This window comes from Aethalodelphis obliquidens, unplaced genomic scaffold (assembly GCF_003676395.1).
Source record: "Aethalodelphis obliquidens isolate GAN/ISIS:26980383/991018 unplaced genomic scaffold, ASM367639v1 scaffold5, whole genome shotgun sequence".
NCBI lineage: Eukaryota > Metazoa > Chordata > Mammalia > Artiodactyla > Delphinidae > Aethalodelphis > Aethalodelphis obliquidens.
Genome location: NW_020837949.1, coordinates 74,646,311 through 74,661,075, shown reverse-complemented (window position 1 = coordinate 74,661,075; position 14,765 = coordinate 74,646,311). Strand labels below are relative to the sequence as shown.

Here is a 14,765-nt window from a genome sequence, read left to right as displayed (position 1 = left end):
ATGCTTGTTTGTGCACATTGGTTTTGAAATGAACCCAGTAATTTATGTTTGAAACTGCTTTAATTTCACAAGTAACAAAGTAGCTAAATTTTATAGGATTACTTCTATTCTTGGTAATCTGACTATAAAGAAAATATATTCAAAATTTTAACATTTTTCTATGTTAATTTTCAGGTTGAAGGTTTAGAACAGATGTGGAAAGATGTTCACTTCAGAGAAAGGGGTTGTGGAGGAATGGTTGTCAGAGTTTAAGGTAATATTTACTGTTTTAATATAATAGTTATATTCCAAAGAAGTTATGTCTGTGGTTTAAATTCCAGTGACTTTTTTTTTTTTTAATGGCTAAAAAGCTAAATATCTGTGGAAGCAAAACAATGTTCCAAAAAATCTTATTAGGGGATTATTTACACATAGTAATCTTTCCTAGGAAATTGACTCCTTTTTTCACCAAGTAGTTTAGTTTGTTTTCTCCCTTTTATGGCAACACCACAAAGAATGGTTAAAGTCTCTGAAAGTTGATGTCATTCTCTCCAACCAGCATGAAAGATTCACTGTTGAAATGTTTCTCCCAATTTGGGGGCACTGGGAGTGGGCAGATCAACGATGAGGAGGAGATGGGAAGATATTTGCCCAACTTTCTATCAGTGCATCTTTCTCTAGTTGGCTAACCCAGTGCCTATATAAGCGGTATATAACTCTTGGTTAGTTGATGAAGACAAATAAAACTCTGTTTTCTTGTCTCATGAACTCTTCTTTATGATAGTTAAAATAGTGTTCCTTTAACCAGTTAACTAACTTCTTTTTGTCCCCTGGGTCTTGTTGTTACACATAATTATGTGAGCTTCCTGATCATGAACCACAGGAAGGAAGGGTTTGGGCTGAAATTGTCATTTTTTGTCCAGCCAAGTTAGCCCAAGGCCTTGGACAAAAGTCAGACTTATTGGCTTGTTTCAGTGAGGCAGACTATACAATAGGTACCCTGTAGGCATCTCACCAAACAAAGGAAAAAATAAAATTGTTATAGGATTTTCAGAAAAGGTGAAATTTAAAGGAAACAGTATTTTGATAGACTCAAAACAAAGCAGAGCTATGTGTAATGGGGTTAAAATCTGGCCTGGACTGTGAAGTGGACCCAGGGTCATGTTGTCTTGGGAACTACAAAGTTAACATCTGTGTGGAATGTTCAGTTCAGAAACCCCTTATCTGAAGCCTGCTTCTCTGTGTCTAGGTGACTTAGATCCTCCCGCCAAGAGTGGGATGTTTCATTCTTAACCGATATATGTTTAAATGACAAAGTTCTTGATATCTATGATTTTAGATTACAAGGCTTCTCACTGAGTAAGAATACAGTAGTCATTCAAAAATGGAGGTTATGACACTTTTTAGCTGCAGTATGTCCTTGAGAGAAGCAATGTTTCCTGTTAATTTTGTAGCGGGCCTTACCCGTCGTTATCTCATCCTGATGAATGACAAAGGTTTTCATTTTCTCAGCTTTTATAGTCATGAATTGAATATCTTTCTATGGATTCCGTAACTCATCATAAAATGATGTAGTTATACATGCACTTATAAAAGGGCACTGTATATAGTATACATATTTTAATAGTTTGATTAAATCTGGTGTGTGCCTTTTTTCTTACATATGTTGTCTTTGTGTTTTTAAGCTTTTTTCCTGCTTCAAGAGTGTTTAATATGGTTCATTACCATGATTTTTTTTTTTTGGCAAGTTGATTAAAATTGTCAAGTTTAACAGTTGAATACCACTTCTAGGGCATTCTTATATTAATGATGAAGTAAAATTTGCAAAAGCAATTAGAGCCAGTTAGCCGTTCTTTACTATGGGAGTTGTGTCAAGAGGGCTCGATAAAGGATGTGAGGCTTAGGGGAGGATCAACTATTAAGGCAAATAGCTGAAAATCATGACTAATTCTCTTCCCTTCCCATCTTTTTGTTTATTTCTTTCCCTTCCTGCGAAGGAAACTTTTCCTTGCGAGGAGGGGAGTAAGATCCTGGGCCCCATGAAATAAAAGGTTATTTAACTTTCCCCTAACCCGCCAAAATTAAATTTACCCAATTTTCAATCAATTTGACATAACAAATGATTTAAATTATTGTCAAGTATAAGGGAAGATATTTCCTATTCCTTGGTTAATTTGGTAGGCATTTCTGAAAATTATTTTGAATTGTGTTAATGTGTGTTGAATTCAGCTCTGTTTATATTTGATGAAGAGATTAAGGTTACCAGACAAAATCAGCAGCATAGTAAAAGCGATAGAAGATAGGAAAGTGCATGAGAACAGATCTCCCAAGTATACTTTTATAATTGAATATATTGTCTTTTGAAATGATTTGTGATGTTAATTATGTATTTTGGTGAAAATATTTAAGAAATAAAGTTTAGGGATCATCTATCTATCTACCTATCTATCTATCTATCTGTCATCTATCTATGCCTCTGCTTGGTTGTTTAATCTAATAACCGTCGTGCTAATAAGGCCAAGGTCATCATGATTAATAAAGTAAGTGGTACAGAGTACATGGGGCTGAGAAGTCAGACACCCTTTGGTCTAATCATAATTTTTCCTCTAGGTGGTTTTACGATGTTGGACAAATCACATAACTTTTTTGGGTCTCAGTATCCTCACCAGAAAACCTGAAATAGGTGGTCTTTGAAGATGATTTTAGCTGTGCACTGTTCCATGGGTACAGTCTGAACTCCCAACCTCATAACGTCACTCAACATTCTCTCAAATGCACAAAGACAATGCAGTTTGCTTTGGGCAATTTTTATTTCTTTTTTCTTCTTTGCCTTTGGAAAAACTAGTATTTACTCTAGCTATGGGCCCTCATTAATATTCTCTTAGTATACCAACAAAGAGAATTAGACTCAGACTTCATTATTTTAAGGTTTCATGAATAGTTAGTTCAATCTCTGTCTTTACAAATATTTATTTGTAAAATATTATCTTTTTCAGATTGTATTGTGTTTTTCTTAATGTTATGTATAGATTTATCCGCCAAATTTTTGATTTTCTGGTAGTCACTGAATCGCAATATGTGACTCAAAATCTAGGTTTATGTGTAATGTTGTTGGTCAGAATTGTTTTATTTATTGGTTCTCCACCCATCTGTCCATCTTCATTAATTCTCTTCCACCCAACCCATATCACTTCCTTATATTTTATAAAAGCCATCTGCCAAATGATACTTTAGTATGAAGCATCTGTCTTCTTCAAATTTTGCCAAGACTGATTTCCTACCATAATGTCCCGTTATAACTTCTTTTGTCTCCAGTTCTGCCTTCTGAAAAGTGAGAAAGCTTAGCTGGTATTTAAGAAGGCAAGTACCTTTGAACTAGTACAGTGTAAGAAAATTTAAAGGTTTGCTGTCATAGTATTTAAATCCATAGGCTCTTTTAGATCTTAAGGTTTTCAAAGCACTGTTCATAAACACAGCAATTGTATTTTCTCTCCTTCTATAGACAAAAGTAACGTTTCCCACATTCACAAAATGAAATAATGACAGAATTGTGATAAAATATAATAGTTCACTACACTAATTTTTGGGAGATCCTTCCTCTCATTTAGCAGTAGTAGCCTAGGCCCAGGATATTTTCTAGAACTTGTCTTTTCAGAAAAGAGCTGTCCTTTTGCTTTTGGCTGTTTCACAAAAGATATTTTACCTCATGAGGGTTAATTGGTACATAAACTGAAAATTGTAGTTCACATTTTTAATGACTCTTCCAGTTTTAGCCTAGATAGTGTATGTAATAATGTTTCAATTCACTAATCATTTTTTAAGATTTATTTTTCAATTCACTTGGTTTAAAATTTTATGTTTAGACACGCGTGTGCACATGTGCACATACACACACATATATTAATGTGTTTTACATGTATACTTAGGTTTGTTATCATTCAGGTGATTGGAAATCTGTTGTTTATTTGACTATTATTCCCTTTATATAAATTCCATCAATATTAGGTTTACTCTTGATCAAATAACGGAAATGGAATGTTGCCTGGAGATCTTTTGCTACATGCTTTTGAAATACTGAAGAAAGCCCTAATCTCCTCTTTGTGTAAGCAGCTGCAGTGAAACTCCCAGCTTCCGTCCCCCCCAACCCTGGAAGAATTGTGGAAGGTTCCCAGATAGTTCACATTTACTTACCATTCTGGTAAACAAAACTATCTTAATAAATTAAAAAAAGAAGCTGTTCACTCATATATCCTAAGGTGAAATGTGACCTATTTTTAAAGAATCTACTGAAGAGTAAACAGTGACAGTATTTATTTCTTATTTTGTTCATCTATATAAATGTCTTCAGCAAAGATTTGAGTACGAGGCTTTGTGCTGTATGCTGTGGATGGAGAGATAAGATAGTTCTTGCCCTCAAGGAGTTCACAGTAGGGTAAAAATGAACCAAATGTCCTTATTATAAAAATTAATGCTGTTTAATTTTCTGTGTCTATTTATGCACACACCCACCTATATACACTAACCATAACCCATTTTAAATCATGAAATACTAGGATGTGGGACATGTAAGAAATAGTGTATATCTTGGCATGACTGTTAGCAATATCTTGAGACATTATATCTACTGCAGGATTAACATTGTTGATTAATTGGTTGATTGATAGAAATAATTTTCATGGGAAAAAATAATGACTTGGGAGACAGAAGTTGTTAAGGAAGGGGTATACTCTAGAAGGATAGGTTTTTATCATTTGTTATGATGAAGTGGGTTTTTGTTTTTTTGTTTTTCTTCAGATTTCCCTACTACTTTTATCCTAAACCGTCTGACTTACTACTGGAGTTTTATCTCTTCCCATTCCTCTCTGGTCATAGTGTCCTTTCTGAAAGGGTGGCTCTGTGATTAGTTGCTGCTATTTTAAATGGAATTAAGAACACTAGTTTGTTGGTAGTATGACTATCTTTTTCTCCAGTTCTGAGAAGTAAAAAATTTCCCCCCAATTCTGTAAAGTAGAACAGTCTTACTTAACAGTCACAACATGTAACTCAGGAGTTACTTTGATAGATGAGCTGTGGCTTTAAGGTTTGAAACATTAGATCCTTATATAACATGTTTATTAAGAAACAGGATAAAATACTGCTAATAAGATTGATAACCTGTATAATGCTACAAAAAATGTATCTCTGGCTTTACAAATGATTTGTATTCTTATTTCTAACCCCAAACTGTGATCAGAGATGAAGTGCTGAATGTTAACTTATGTCCCTGTTGATGTTGAGGATTAAATATATCTTTTATTTTATTTTTACAATTTTTTTGTTGAGATATAATTCACATAATGAAAAATTCACTATTTTAAGATGAAAATACAGTGGTTTTTAGTGGTTTTACAATGTTGTGCCACTAACACAAGCATCTAATCCTAGGACATTTCCATCACCTCCAAAAGAATTCTTCCTTCTCCCAATTCCCTGTCCCCCAATCTCTGGCAACAACTAGTCTGCTTTCTGTATTTGGATTTGTCTGTTCTGGACATTTCATAAAAATAAAATGTATTTTTTAAAATTTGTTTAGACACTACCAGAAACATCTTTACCAAATTATGCTACAAATTTGAAAGACAAGAGTTCTTTAGTTTCATCTCTCTATAAAGTTATCCAGGAGCCACAAAGTGAGGTAAGTACTCTAACAGTTTATTGTGCTAGTAGTATTCATTTGATTGATTTTTTAATTTGTTACTGTGAAAAATAACACATATATTAAAAAGGGTGAGAAAAGTATAGTTTAAAGAATTGTAATATATATTCTGGAGTGTTTAGCTGATTACTTTTGAGAAGTGGATAGAGGGATAAGAGAAGAATACTTTATGTGCAGAAAAACGGCAGAATAAAAAAAATTATAATAAAATGAGCTCCAGTGTACCATCACCCAGACCAAGAAATAGAATTATTACCATATTCCAAAGCCACTTCTGAACATGTTCCTGCTCATCTACCTATGCATTATGTATGTAGGTATCTGTCTGTCTATCTATCTATATATCTATCTTGCTGGAGATAGCCTTGGAAAGTCTGGGTCACTGCATTCATTTATTCATTCAGCAAATATTTGTGTGCCCATTATGAGCCAGCTGCAGTGCTAGGCAACAGAAAATCAAAGATGAGTAGCACATGGTCTTTATCCTGTAAGAGGAAAGGGAGGAAATGTGTAAATACATGCTTTCAAGGCAATGCCTAACTGAGTCTAGATGGATTTGCACATGTTTTCCAGGTGTGGAAAGTAAAAGGACATTCCAAGCTGTAGGGATAGTATATGGAGGCCTGAGAAAATATGCGGAATTTGAAGAGTAGCAAGTAGTTTGGTCCTGCTGGTGTTTTTCCCAGTCCTTTCTTCTTTTCTCTGCGTGCCCCTCCACCCCACCCCGCATTTCCTTTTCTTTTTTAGATAGCAAGTTTACTTTGAAGGTGACAAAATGATCTATACTCCAGATTCTGGTGCTTATAAATCCCACCATTCATAGTAGAAATATAATAGGTAAGGATTGGAAATAGTGAGGAAAATCAAAAGGCTTGGCATTCAGATAAAAGCAAATAGGCTAATGCAGTAGTTAACAAGAGATGAAAGACTGTTGGGAACTGAAGCTGGAAAGGTAGGTTTAGGTTGTAACCATGGCGGGCCTAGAATTCCATCATAAGCAGGTTAGACTTTTTTTGTGCTGATGACTTGACCAGTTGATTGTTTTAGGAAGGTGGCTATGTGGAGGACAGATTGGAGAATGGAAAAAATGAAAGCAAGAAGACTAGGAGGCTATGACAACAGTGTAGGAGGGCTGTTGAGAACCTGAACTAGGGCAGTGTCAGTGGGAATGGAAAGAGGTGGAGTAGAGAGGAGGAGTATGAGGTATGCATTCTTTTTATACTTGAGTTTGGTAGGTGAAACGATAGGCTCTAAGACCACTAGTCCTATTATCTAGGGGTAAAACAACTTACACCCTGGCGTCTAGTCCTATGTGGACCTATATGCCTTTGGGATGAAACTATCAAAACTAGAGTCTTTTGTTATTTGAGTAGGTAACCTCTTTTGGAGGGTGTCTAGAATAACCCAGCTTCTACTGATTATTCCATAAAGAAGATTATAAAGATTATGAATTTTAGGTGCTGAAAAAAAGACTAGGGTTTATATTGACAAGACAAAAACTTTAACTGGAATAACTAAATAGAGCAACCTTCCTCCTTCCCAAAGCTACTTAATTTGTATAGTAGCTTGTTTTCTTGAAGGGTTTTAGTTTTTGAAGTATTTGGGTAGAAGCTGTCTTACAGTTTTCCATGTTTATTTGAGAATTATTTTACCAAATGGATCAAGTATAGCTGTGTGCTTTATTATTATTTTTTTAACAAATTAAGTCTTACTTATCATTTACTGATCAGTATTTTGAAAGACTTAAAAATTATTTCTCTAATGAAGTGTGTTTTAACCAGGCTGCTTTGGATAGAGGTAAATTTCTGGTAGGCTAGTTTGGTTCATAACATTTCTTTCATTCAGATGACAGTGAGCTCTGATGGCTCAGAGCAGTATATCTCAAACTATTTGTGGTGAAGTACCAGTTTAATATTTTTTTTCCAGTCTCTCACAGACCAATATGTGTACCTAATGTGTATGACAAGTATGCAACTCACATCACATGCGAGGTACCACATAAATTTGATAACCCCTAACTGATCCATACTCTGTTCAATAAGTCTGCTGATCACCCTCTTGGTTATTGCAGCCATATCAAGTTGCTATAAAAGTTTTTAAATATTTCCTCTCAATTTCTGTATTTATATTGTTGAGGACTGGTAACAGTTTGTAGATGGTCTTCAGTCCATGGACCACACTTTCAGAAGCACTGGTTTAGGAGGTTTTGCATGTAAGTTTGTTTTATGTTTTTAGCCTGATGAATGTGGTAAAGACAGTGTGTATTCTGTATTCTTAAAAAGACAACTCAGTCTTTAAAAATGTACTTAGAAGTGCTTCTAAAATATAGCAGTGTCTACTTTAACATCATAACCTTCCTTTTGCTCTTTAGAACATTTTGTGTCTTAAAGTGGAGATATTCCCAAAAAGTTGCCATCATTGTCTTTTGGCATTTTTGAAATTTGGAACGTTGATTCTGCGGTTATTTGAAGTCTGGGAAATTTGGTATTTGGATTTTACAAGTAGTACTTTTTCATTATTCAGTTAAATTCATTTGATAAATATTTATTGAAGACATATAGTGTGCCAGAAATCACTTAGAAATGTAGCAGTGAACAAAACAGAACAAATTCTTTTTCTTATAGATTAGAACTTGTATTCTGGTAGGTGAAAGAAACATTAAACAAATACCTAAATGTATAATAAAATGTCAGTGATAAAACTGTGAAGATAAATAAAGCAGAGTAGGGGAAGTATGTGTTGGGACTGAGGAGGTGATGGTTGAATTAAGGTCTGAATGAATTAGAGGAAGAAAACTAAACTGGGGCAAGAGCTTTCCAGAGAGGGAATAGTAAGTGCAAAGGCCCTGAGGCAGGTATGTGTGGCAGGCTGAAGAAACTGTAAAGAGGCAGTTTATGGATACAATGAAATTTCCTTAACCAGTGCTTTTAATTGACTAAGATAGGCATAGGATTAGAGGCTAACAATGCTCAAGTCTGTTATGAAACCAGCTGTTTTTTTTGAAAAAACCGCATAAAATCTTCTAGGCATAGCAATCCCAGAGTGAGAGGAGGTCAGTTCATTGGCTACTGGCACATGAAGAGTAGTGCCCTCCAACTTTTCTGTATCTGTTTCCTACCTGTATTCTCAGTAACTGTTCAATTCAAAAAAAGTTTGGAAGATTCTCTTGTGAATTTACCCAAACTTAGCTCTTTTCCATCTTCTATCCCTGCTTTAGTCATTTAAAGGCATTTTTATGGTACATTTCTGTTACCATTAAAATTCTCTCTTAAGATACAGCTTCTTACTTATGAATAGATTGTTGTAAAAGTTCATTTGTAACTCAGTTGTTTCAGAATTCAGAATGTATTTTAGAATGGAAAGAAGGTACATGATGTTTAGACCATAAAAAGGCCATTTAGCACATCAAAATATACTTGAGGTGCAGTTCTCTCTTAACAGTATTATGAAACCTACCCACCGAGTATAACAATGTTTTCATGAGAAAATAATTCAAAAGTTCAAGCAAGACACTAGGAATACAGCATGTTCTAATGCTCCATTGCTTGTCTCAAATATATTCAGGTTAGGGCTTCCCTGGTGGCGCAGTGGTTGAGAGTCCGCCTGCCAATGCAGGGGACGCGGGTTCGTGCCCCAGTCCGGGAGGATCCCACGTGCCGCGGAGCGGCTGGGCCTGTGAGCCATGGCCGCTGAGCCTGCGCGTCCGCAGCCTGTGCTTTGCAGTGGGAGAGGCCACAACAGTGAGAGGCCGCATATCGAAAAAAAAAAAATATATATATATATATATATATATATATATATATATTCAGGTTAGATAAGTCAGACACTGCTTGTGTTTCCCACATTGTATATTGTTTTATTCTTTTCCGACATTTTTCAGGTATGTTTATAAAGGAGTTAGAAAGCCTTGCCTTCAGTCAGACGTGGGCTGTGTGATGTTTTTGATTTCAGTTGATAGCTTCTTTGTCTCAATTTCCTTATGTAGAAAGTATACATGAGGGTAATGACATTGTACCATATAATATTGTGGGAATTAAATGGGTTCATATATGTGAACGTACTTTGCAAGCTGTAAAATCCTGCACAGATACTGGTATTTACCTCTAGTGTTTTGATATGCATAATTTCATCTAATCTCATTGCAATATATAACTTCTGCATCCCTTTTGAATCTGTCTTCATTTGGTTCTGCTTTCATAAACCAAAACTCCATTTAATTTTAGATTTTAAACCAGTTTAAAAGGCCTTTTGGAGTGTTTTGATTAAAATTGATTATGTGTTCATGCAGCCTATTGAATAAATTTTCAGCATAAAGTTTCACAAGCTTGCAGATAATTTTTAGACTATATTAATTGATTTAATCAAAGCTTTCCGTGGTATTTAGAGAAGACCGATATTACACCACAGTACAAGATTATCGACCCTGGTCCACAAAGAAATTTTAAAACTCCATCCTGAAAGCTAAACATTCCCCTACCAGTCTTTCTTCCACCATCCCCCTCTCCATTCTTCCAAATTCCTATCCTAAAAACTTTCCTTGCTATCTGTGAATGGGGTTACTTTGCCTCTGACCCTGCAGTTTCCTTTTGCCTTTGCCATGCCACAGTGGACACCTGTTGCACTCTGATGACCATTCTGAGAGTGGAAAAATGTTCCTTAACTGTCAGAAGATAGTTTTTCAATAGGAAAGACCAGTTTGATTTAGTCAATATTTATTAAAGTATAACTTTTTCTGTAATACTGACTTTAATTATACCCGGTTTGCTTTACATATTGAACTTTTTTGAAATCAAAACATCCACTTTAGTTCCTGTTCATTCCAATTATTGGCAGTAGAAAATCTGTTTCGTAAATTGACGTCAATCTATTGCCTAAGTTAGTGAAGTGAATGAACTCCCATTCGCTTAAAATATAATAGTAGCCTGCTTGTTTGAAAAGTAGCCCTGACATATTTGTTAATGACGTGTGTGATTATATATGCTTTAAGATAATACTTACCTATAAGAGTCTCTTATCTTGACTTTCTGATTTTTTAAAAAAATGTCTGTTATAAAGATACAGTCAGCTCTGTTAACTGGGTAGCTGGGGGAGTGTGGTGGGGGGAAAAAAAGGCTATCAGTAAGTCCAAATCAAGTTTAAAATAAAATGATAGCAACGTTTAGATCATCCAGGGGAATTAACCATGGTTACAGTAAGAAACTAGACCTAGGGGCTTTATATTATTCAGCTTCTCCCTCCACATACTGGTCATTGCTGTCCCATGCTGCCTAGTTATAACTCAGGAGGGCAATGAGACAGTAACTCCCTAGGACTCCCATTTCAATTTCTCCAACCCTGTAGCCAATCATATATATTGACATGTTTTATCTGGAAGCAAGGACATTCAGGAAGGAACTTCTCACAACCTATCTATTTTAGGAATTTTAAAAGATACGGTTTTAATAACAATACTACCTTCGAGTTACAGAATGTTTTAGAGTTTATAAAGTGCTTCAGTATACACTTAGTTTGCAGTTTGGCCTTCCACTAGAGTTCATTACTAAATAGCTTAGCTGTGAATAGTTTTGTGTTTCCAAAAAATGGAAACATTTGTATATTTCAGTAATTACCAATCAGGGAAAACCTTTTATATTTAATACATCAGTGTCATTCAAATACAGTCCAGTCCGTGAATGAATATTTTGTCTTTCTTGCAGTTGCTAGAACCTGTCTGTCACCAGCTCTTTGAATTCTATCGCAGCGGAGAGGAGCAGTTGCTTCGATTTACACTGCAGTTTCTTCCAGAACTGATTTGGTGCTACCTTGCCGTCTCAGCCAGCAGAAATGTGCATAGCAGTGGATGCATTGAAGCTCTTCTCCTAGGGGTTTACAATTTGGTTTGTATTTAATATAGTTAAAATGTTTTCTGACAAAAGCCAAGCATATAACCCTTTCAACAAAATGAATACATAATGGCAACTATTCTTCATTTTAGTAAAGCTAATATTTATTTTTAATACATCAAATGACTCGTAGCTCATTCTCCCAAAAATAACTTTCTGGAGGTTGAAGGCTATATGGGCATACATACAATTATGTAAATATACATTTTTTGATTGATTGGAGACTAAAAATCAGTCCATTTAAATGATTTTATGGAGGTATCTGAAAATACCAGTGTTGAGTTTTCAATTTTTTAAACTTAAAATCCACTGTCTATAAATTGTCTGTTGTGACCTTCACAGAAAGTTTGGGAGAAAAGATCTAGTCTAATATCTACCAATAATAATTCTGTAAAATCTGGACTGTCTCCAGACTTCACACCATTCATTTAAAATATATAGTTTACATTACTAATAGTGTTTGTATATTAAATAGTACAATATTCTAGATACATACTTAAGGTTTGTACTTTTTAAAGTGGAAAAAAAAATTTAAGGGTCATTTCATAATGTATTTCATAACTATGTTAATTGATTTAGAAAGTAGAACTTTTTACATGAGAAAAAATCAATGATTATTACCACACTACATCTGTATTTCATCCTTAAAACTGTGTTACTTACATTTTAAGGAGAAGGTTAACTCCTAGTATTTGTGAATAATCGATTATCATAGTTTAAGATTTTAGCTGAATTTAAAATTCCTTTCTTCTCAGGTCTTTTTTTTTTTTAGACTAACAGTTTAAATTCAGCTTTTAAATTTATGTGTAAAAAATAAATATTGTAAGATATTTTCTTTCACTTTTGTAGGAAATAGTTGACAAACAGGGACATAGCAAAGTATTGAGTTTTACGATTCCATCTTTATCCAAACCATCTGTATATCATGAGGTAAGTGACATTTTTATCAAAGTAAGTTTATTGGTCCTAAGATTTGAAGTTGCTATAAGTTAGGGTCTGGTTATTGAGACAAAAAATTTTATCAGTTTATTAGTGCCTTAAAAAGTATAAAACACCACACAAAGTATTGGCTATTCCCAAAGTAAAAATGGGCAATCAAAATCATTAAACTAAAACCTGATTTTAAAAGCTCTATTAAAAGTATTCATTTTGAAATATTCTCCCCTTCTCCTGACAGATAAGATTAGATTTTTTATGTGTGGCAATTATGTATTTCTGGGGTAGAATTTTTAAAGTTAAACTATTTTGTATTTCTATTTGTGGTTTGTTTTGAATTATTTGTTAAATCTTTGAGCAGAATACTTAGTAGGCAGTCTGAATATTTCCAAGATGTATGATGTTCATGGCAGTCATTCTTACTGGTGTATATATTCTAAATACCACATCTTCAACAGAATGGTTTTTTCTTTATTCACATGTCTTTTCTTTAGCCTTCCAGCATTGGGTCCATGGCTCTGACCGAGAGCGCCCTATCCCAGCATGGCTTGTCAAAAGTTGTGTACAGCGGACCTCACCCCCAAAGGGAGATGCTGACAGCACAGAATAGGTATACTGTGGAGACATAACCCGCTATTGTACCATGCTAATTTTTTAAGAAATTATTTCAGTAGATTTATAAATAATGTTTAATGAGTTGTATGTAACAATTTTTAAAATGTTGAGTCATTTTATACAAGAGAAAAACACATCTTCCCGATTTGTCACTTACACTTTGCTTCAGATGTCATCTGGAACATTGAATTTTTAAGATAATTTTCATACGACTGTTACTTTTTTCTTTCAGTTTTGTATTCTTATTGGTGTGATTATATTGTACAGGTCTGTTTTGTAACATAATATCCCTCCCCAATGCTTGCTTAATTACAGTTGACTTCTAAGAATTCTCAAGATTTGTAAATATTCTTTTGGTTTATCTTTAGGTTTGAAGTGTTGACATTCCTTTTGTTGTGTTACAATGCTGCCCTAACTTATATGCCCAGTGTTTCTCTTCAATCACTGTGTCAAATTTGTTCAAGGTAAATTAAAATTCAAATGTTTTTAGTATTGAAATATGTGAATCTAGGATTGCTAGTTTGTTACATATCTAAGTTATTTTTGTTTTGTTTAATCATTTGCTTGAAACACTAAATAGGTTAATGTAAAGCTCCACGTAGTTGACATACAGAAAGCTCCGTAAAAACACAATGAAGTCACAAAAAACACAGTGAAGCGGGTAAAGCTGAATAACATTTCAATAGAATATTTAATTAGAAAAGGATCATACTGTATAATTAAAAGAATGGAACTATTATGACCTTTCAGTTTTTGGCATGTGGTTGGTTTCTGTTTTCTTTGCTTTTTTATCTGTCTGTTTATCTATCTATCTATCTAGGTAGTTATTTTCTTTGTGCTCTAATTTGGTACCAAGAAGGAAGTAAGAGATACTGGTTTTTAAACTTTTCGTGTTAAAAAAAATTTAGCCAAGAGCTTGGTTAAGTAAATTATGGTAATCCTTGTGTATACTATGCAAATATTTAAGAATTCTGATTTAAAAGAGTACTTAATGATAGTATATATGGTGTGATTCCAGCGTTGACTGAATATGACCAGAATATTAACAATAGTTATATCTACTTGGTGGAATTATAGTTTATTTTAATTTTTTTCCTGTGTGATTTTTCTGTCATTCTCTACATTTTCTATGTTGAAGATGTTACTTTTTTTTTTTTTTGTCCACACTGCATGGCTTGCGGGATCTTAGTTCCCCAACCAGGGACTGAACCTGCACCCTCAGCAGTGAAAGCGAGGAGTCCTAACCTCTGGACCACCAGGGAAGTCCCTGTTACCTTTTTTTAAAAAAACAAAAACAAAAGAAAACAAAAAAAACAAGGCGGAGAAAATGCCTTTGGTGATTCAAGTAAATAAGGGAAAATATAGAATTAAGGAACTTGTAAAATAATTTAGATTTGGGAAACTTATTTAGAAAATGTAGCTTTGGGGCTTCCCTGGTGGCGCACTGGTTGAGAGTCTGCCTGCCAGTGCGGGGGACACGGGTTCGTGCCCCGGCCCGGGAAGATCCCACATGCCGCGGAGCGGCTGGGCCCATGAGCCATGGCCACTGAGCCTGAGCGTCCGGAGCCTGTGCTCTACAAGGGGTGAGGCCACAGCAGTGAGAGGCCTGCGTACCGCAAAAAAAAAAAAAAAAAAAAAGAAAGAAAATGTAGCTTTGG

At 34.7% G+C, this 14,765-nt stretch overlaps 1 protein-coding gene across 4 annotated transcripts in view; it reads left to right on the top strand.

Moving 5' to 3' along the window:
- HYCC1 (hyccin PI4KA lipid kinase complex subunit 1) overlaps positions 1-14,765 on the top strand; it is an 80,300-nt gene that overhangs the window by 34,990 nt on the left and 30,545 nt on the right. For 3 of the 4 annotated variants that reach the window (XM_027102665.1, XM_027102666.1, XM_027102668.1), the window contains exons 2-7: positions 175-253; positions 5,552-5,653; positions 11,371-11,550; positions 12,406-12,486; positions 12,987-13,102; positions 13,476-13,571. In XM_027102665.1, the coding sequence (XP_026958466.1) occupies positions 203-253; positions 5,552-5,653; positions 11,371-11,550; positions 12,406-12,486; positions 12,987-13,102; positions 13,476-13,571 (626 nt within the window). In that variant the 5' untranslated portion in view covers positions 175-202. The remainder of the gene's footprint in view (positions 1-174; positions 254-5,551; positions 5,654-11,370; positions 11,551-12,405; positions 12,487-12,986; positions 13,103-13,475; positions 13,572-14,765) is intronic. The other variant, XM_027102667.1, reaches the window with a different exon arrangement.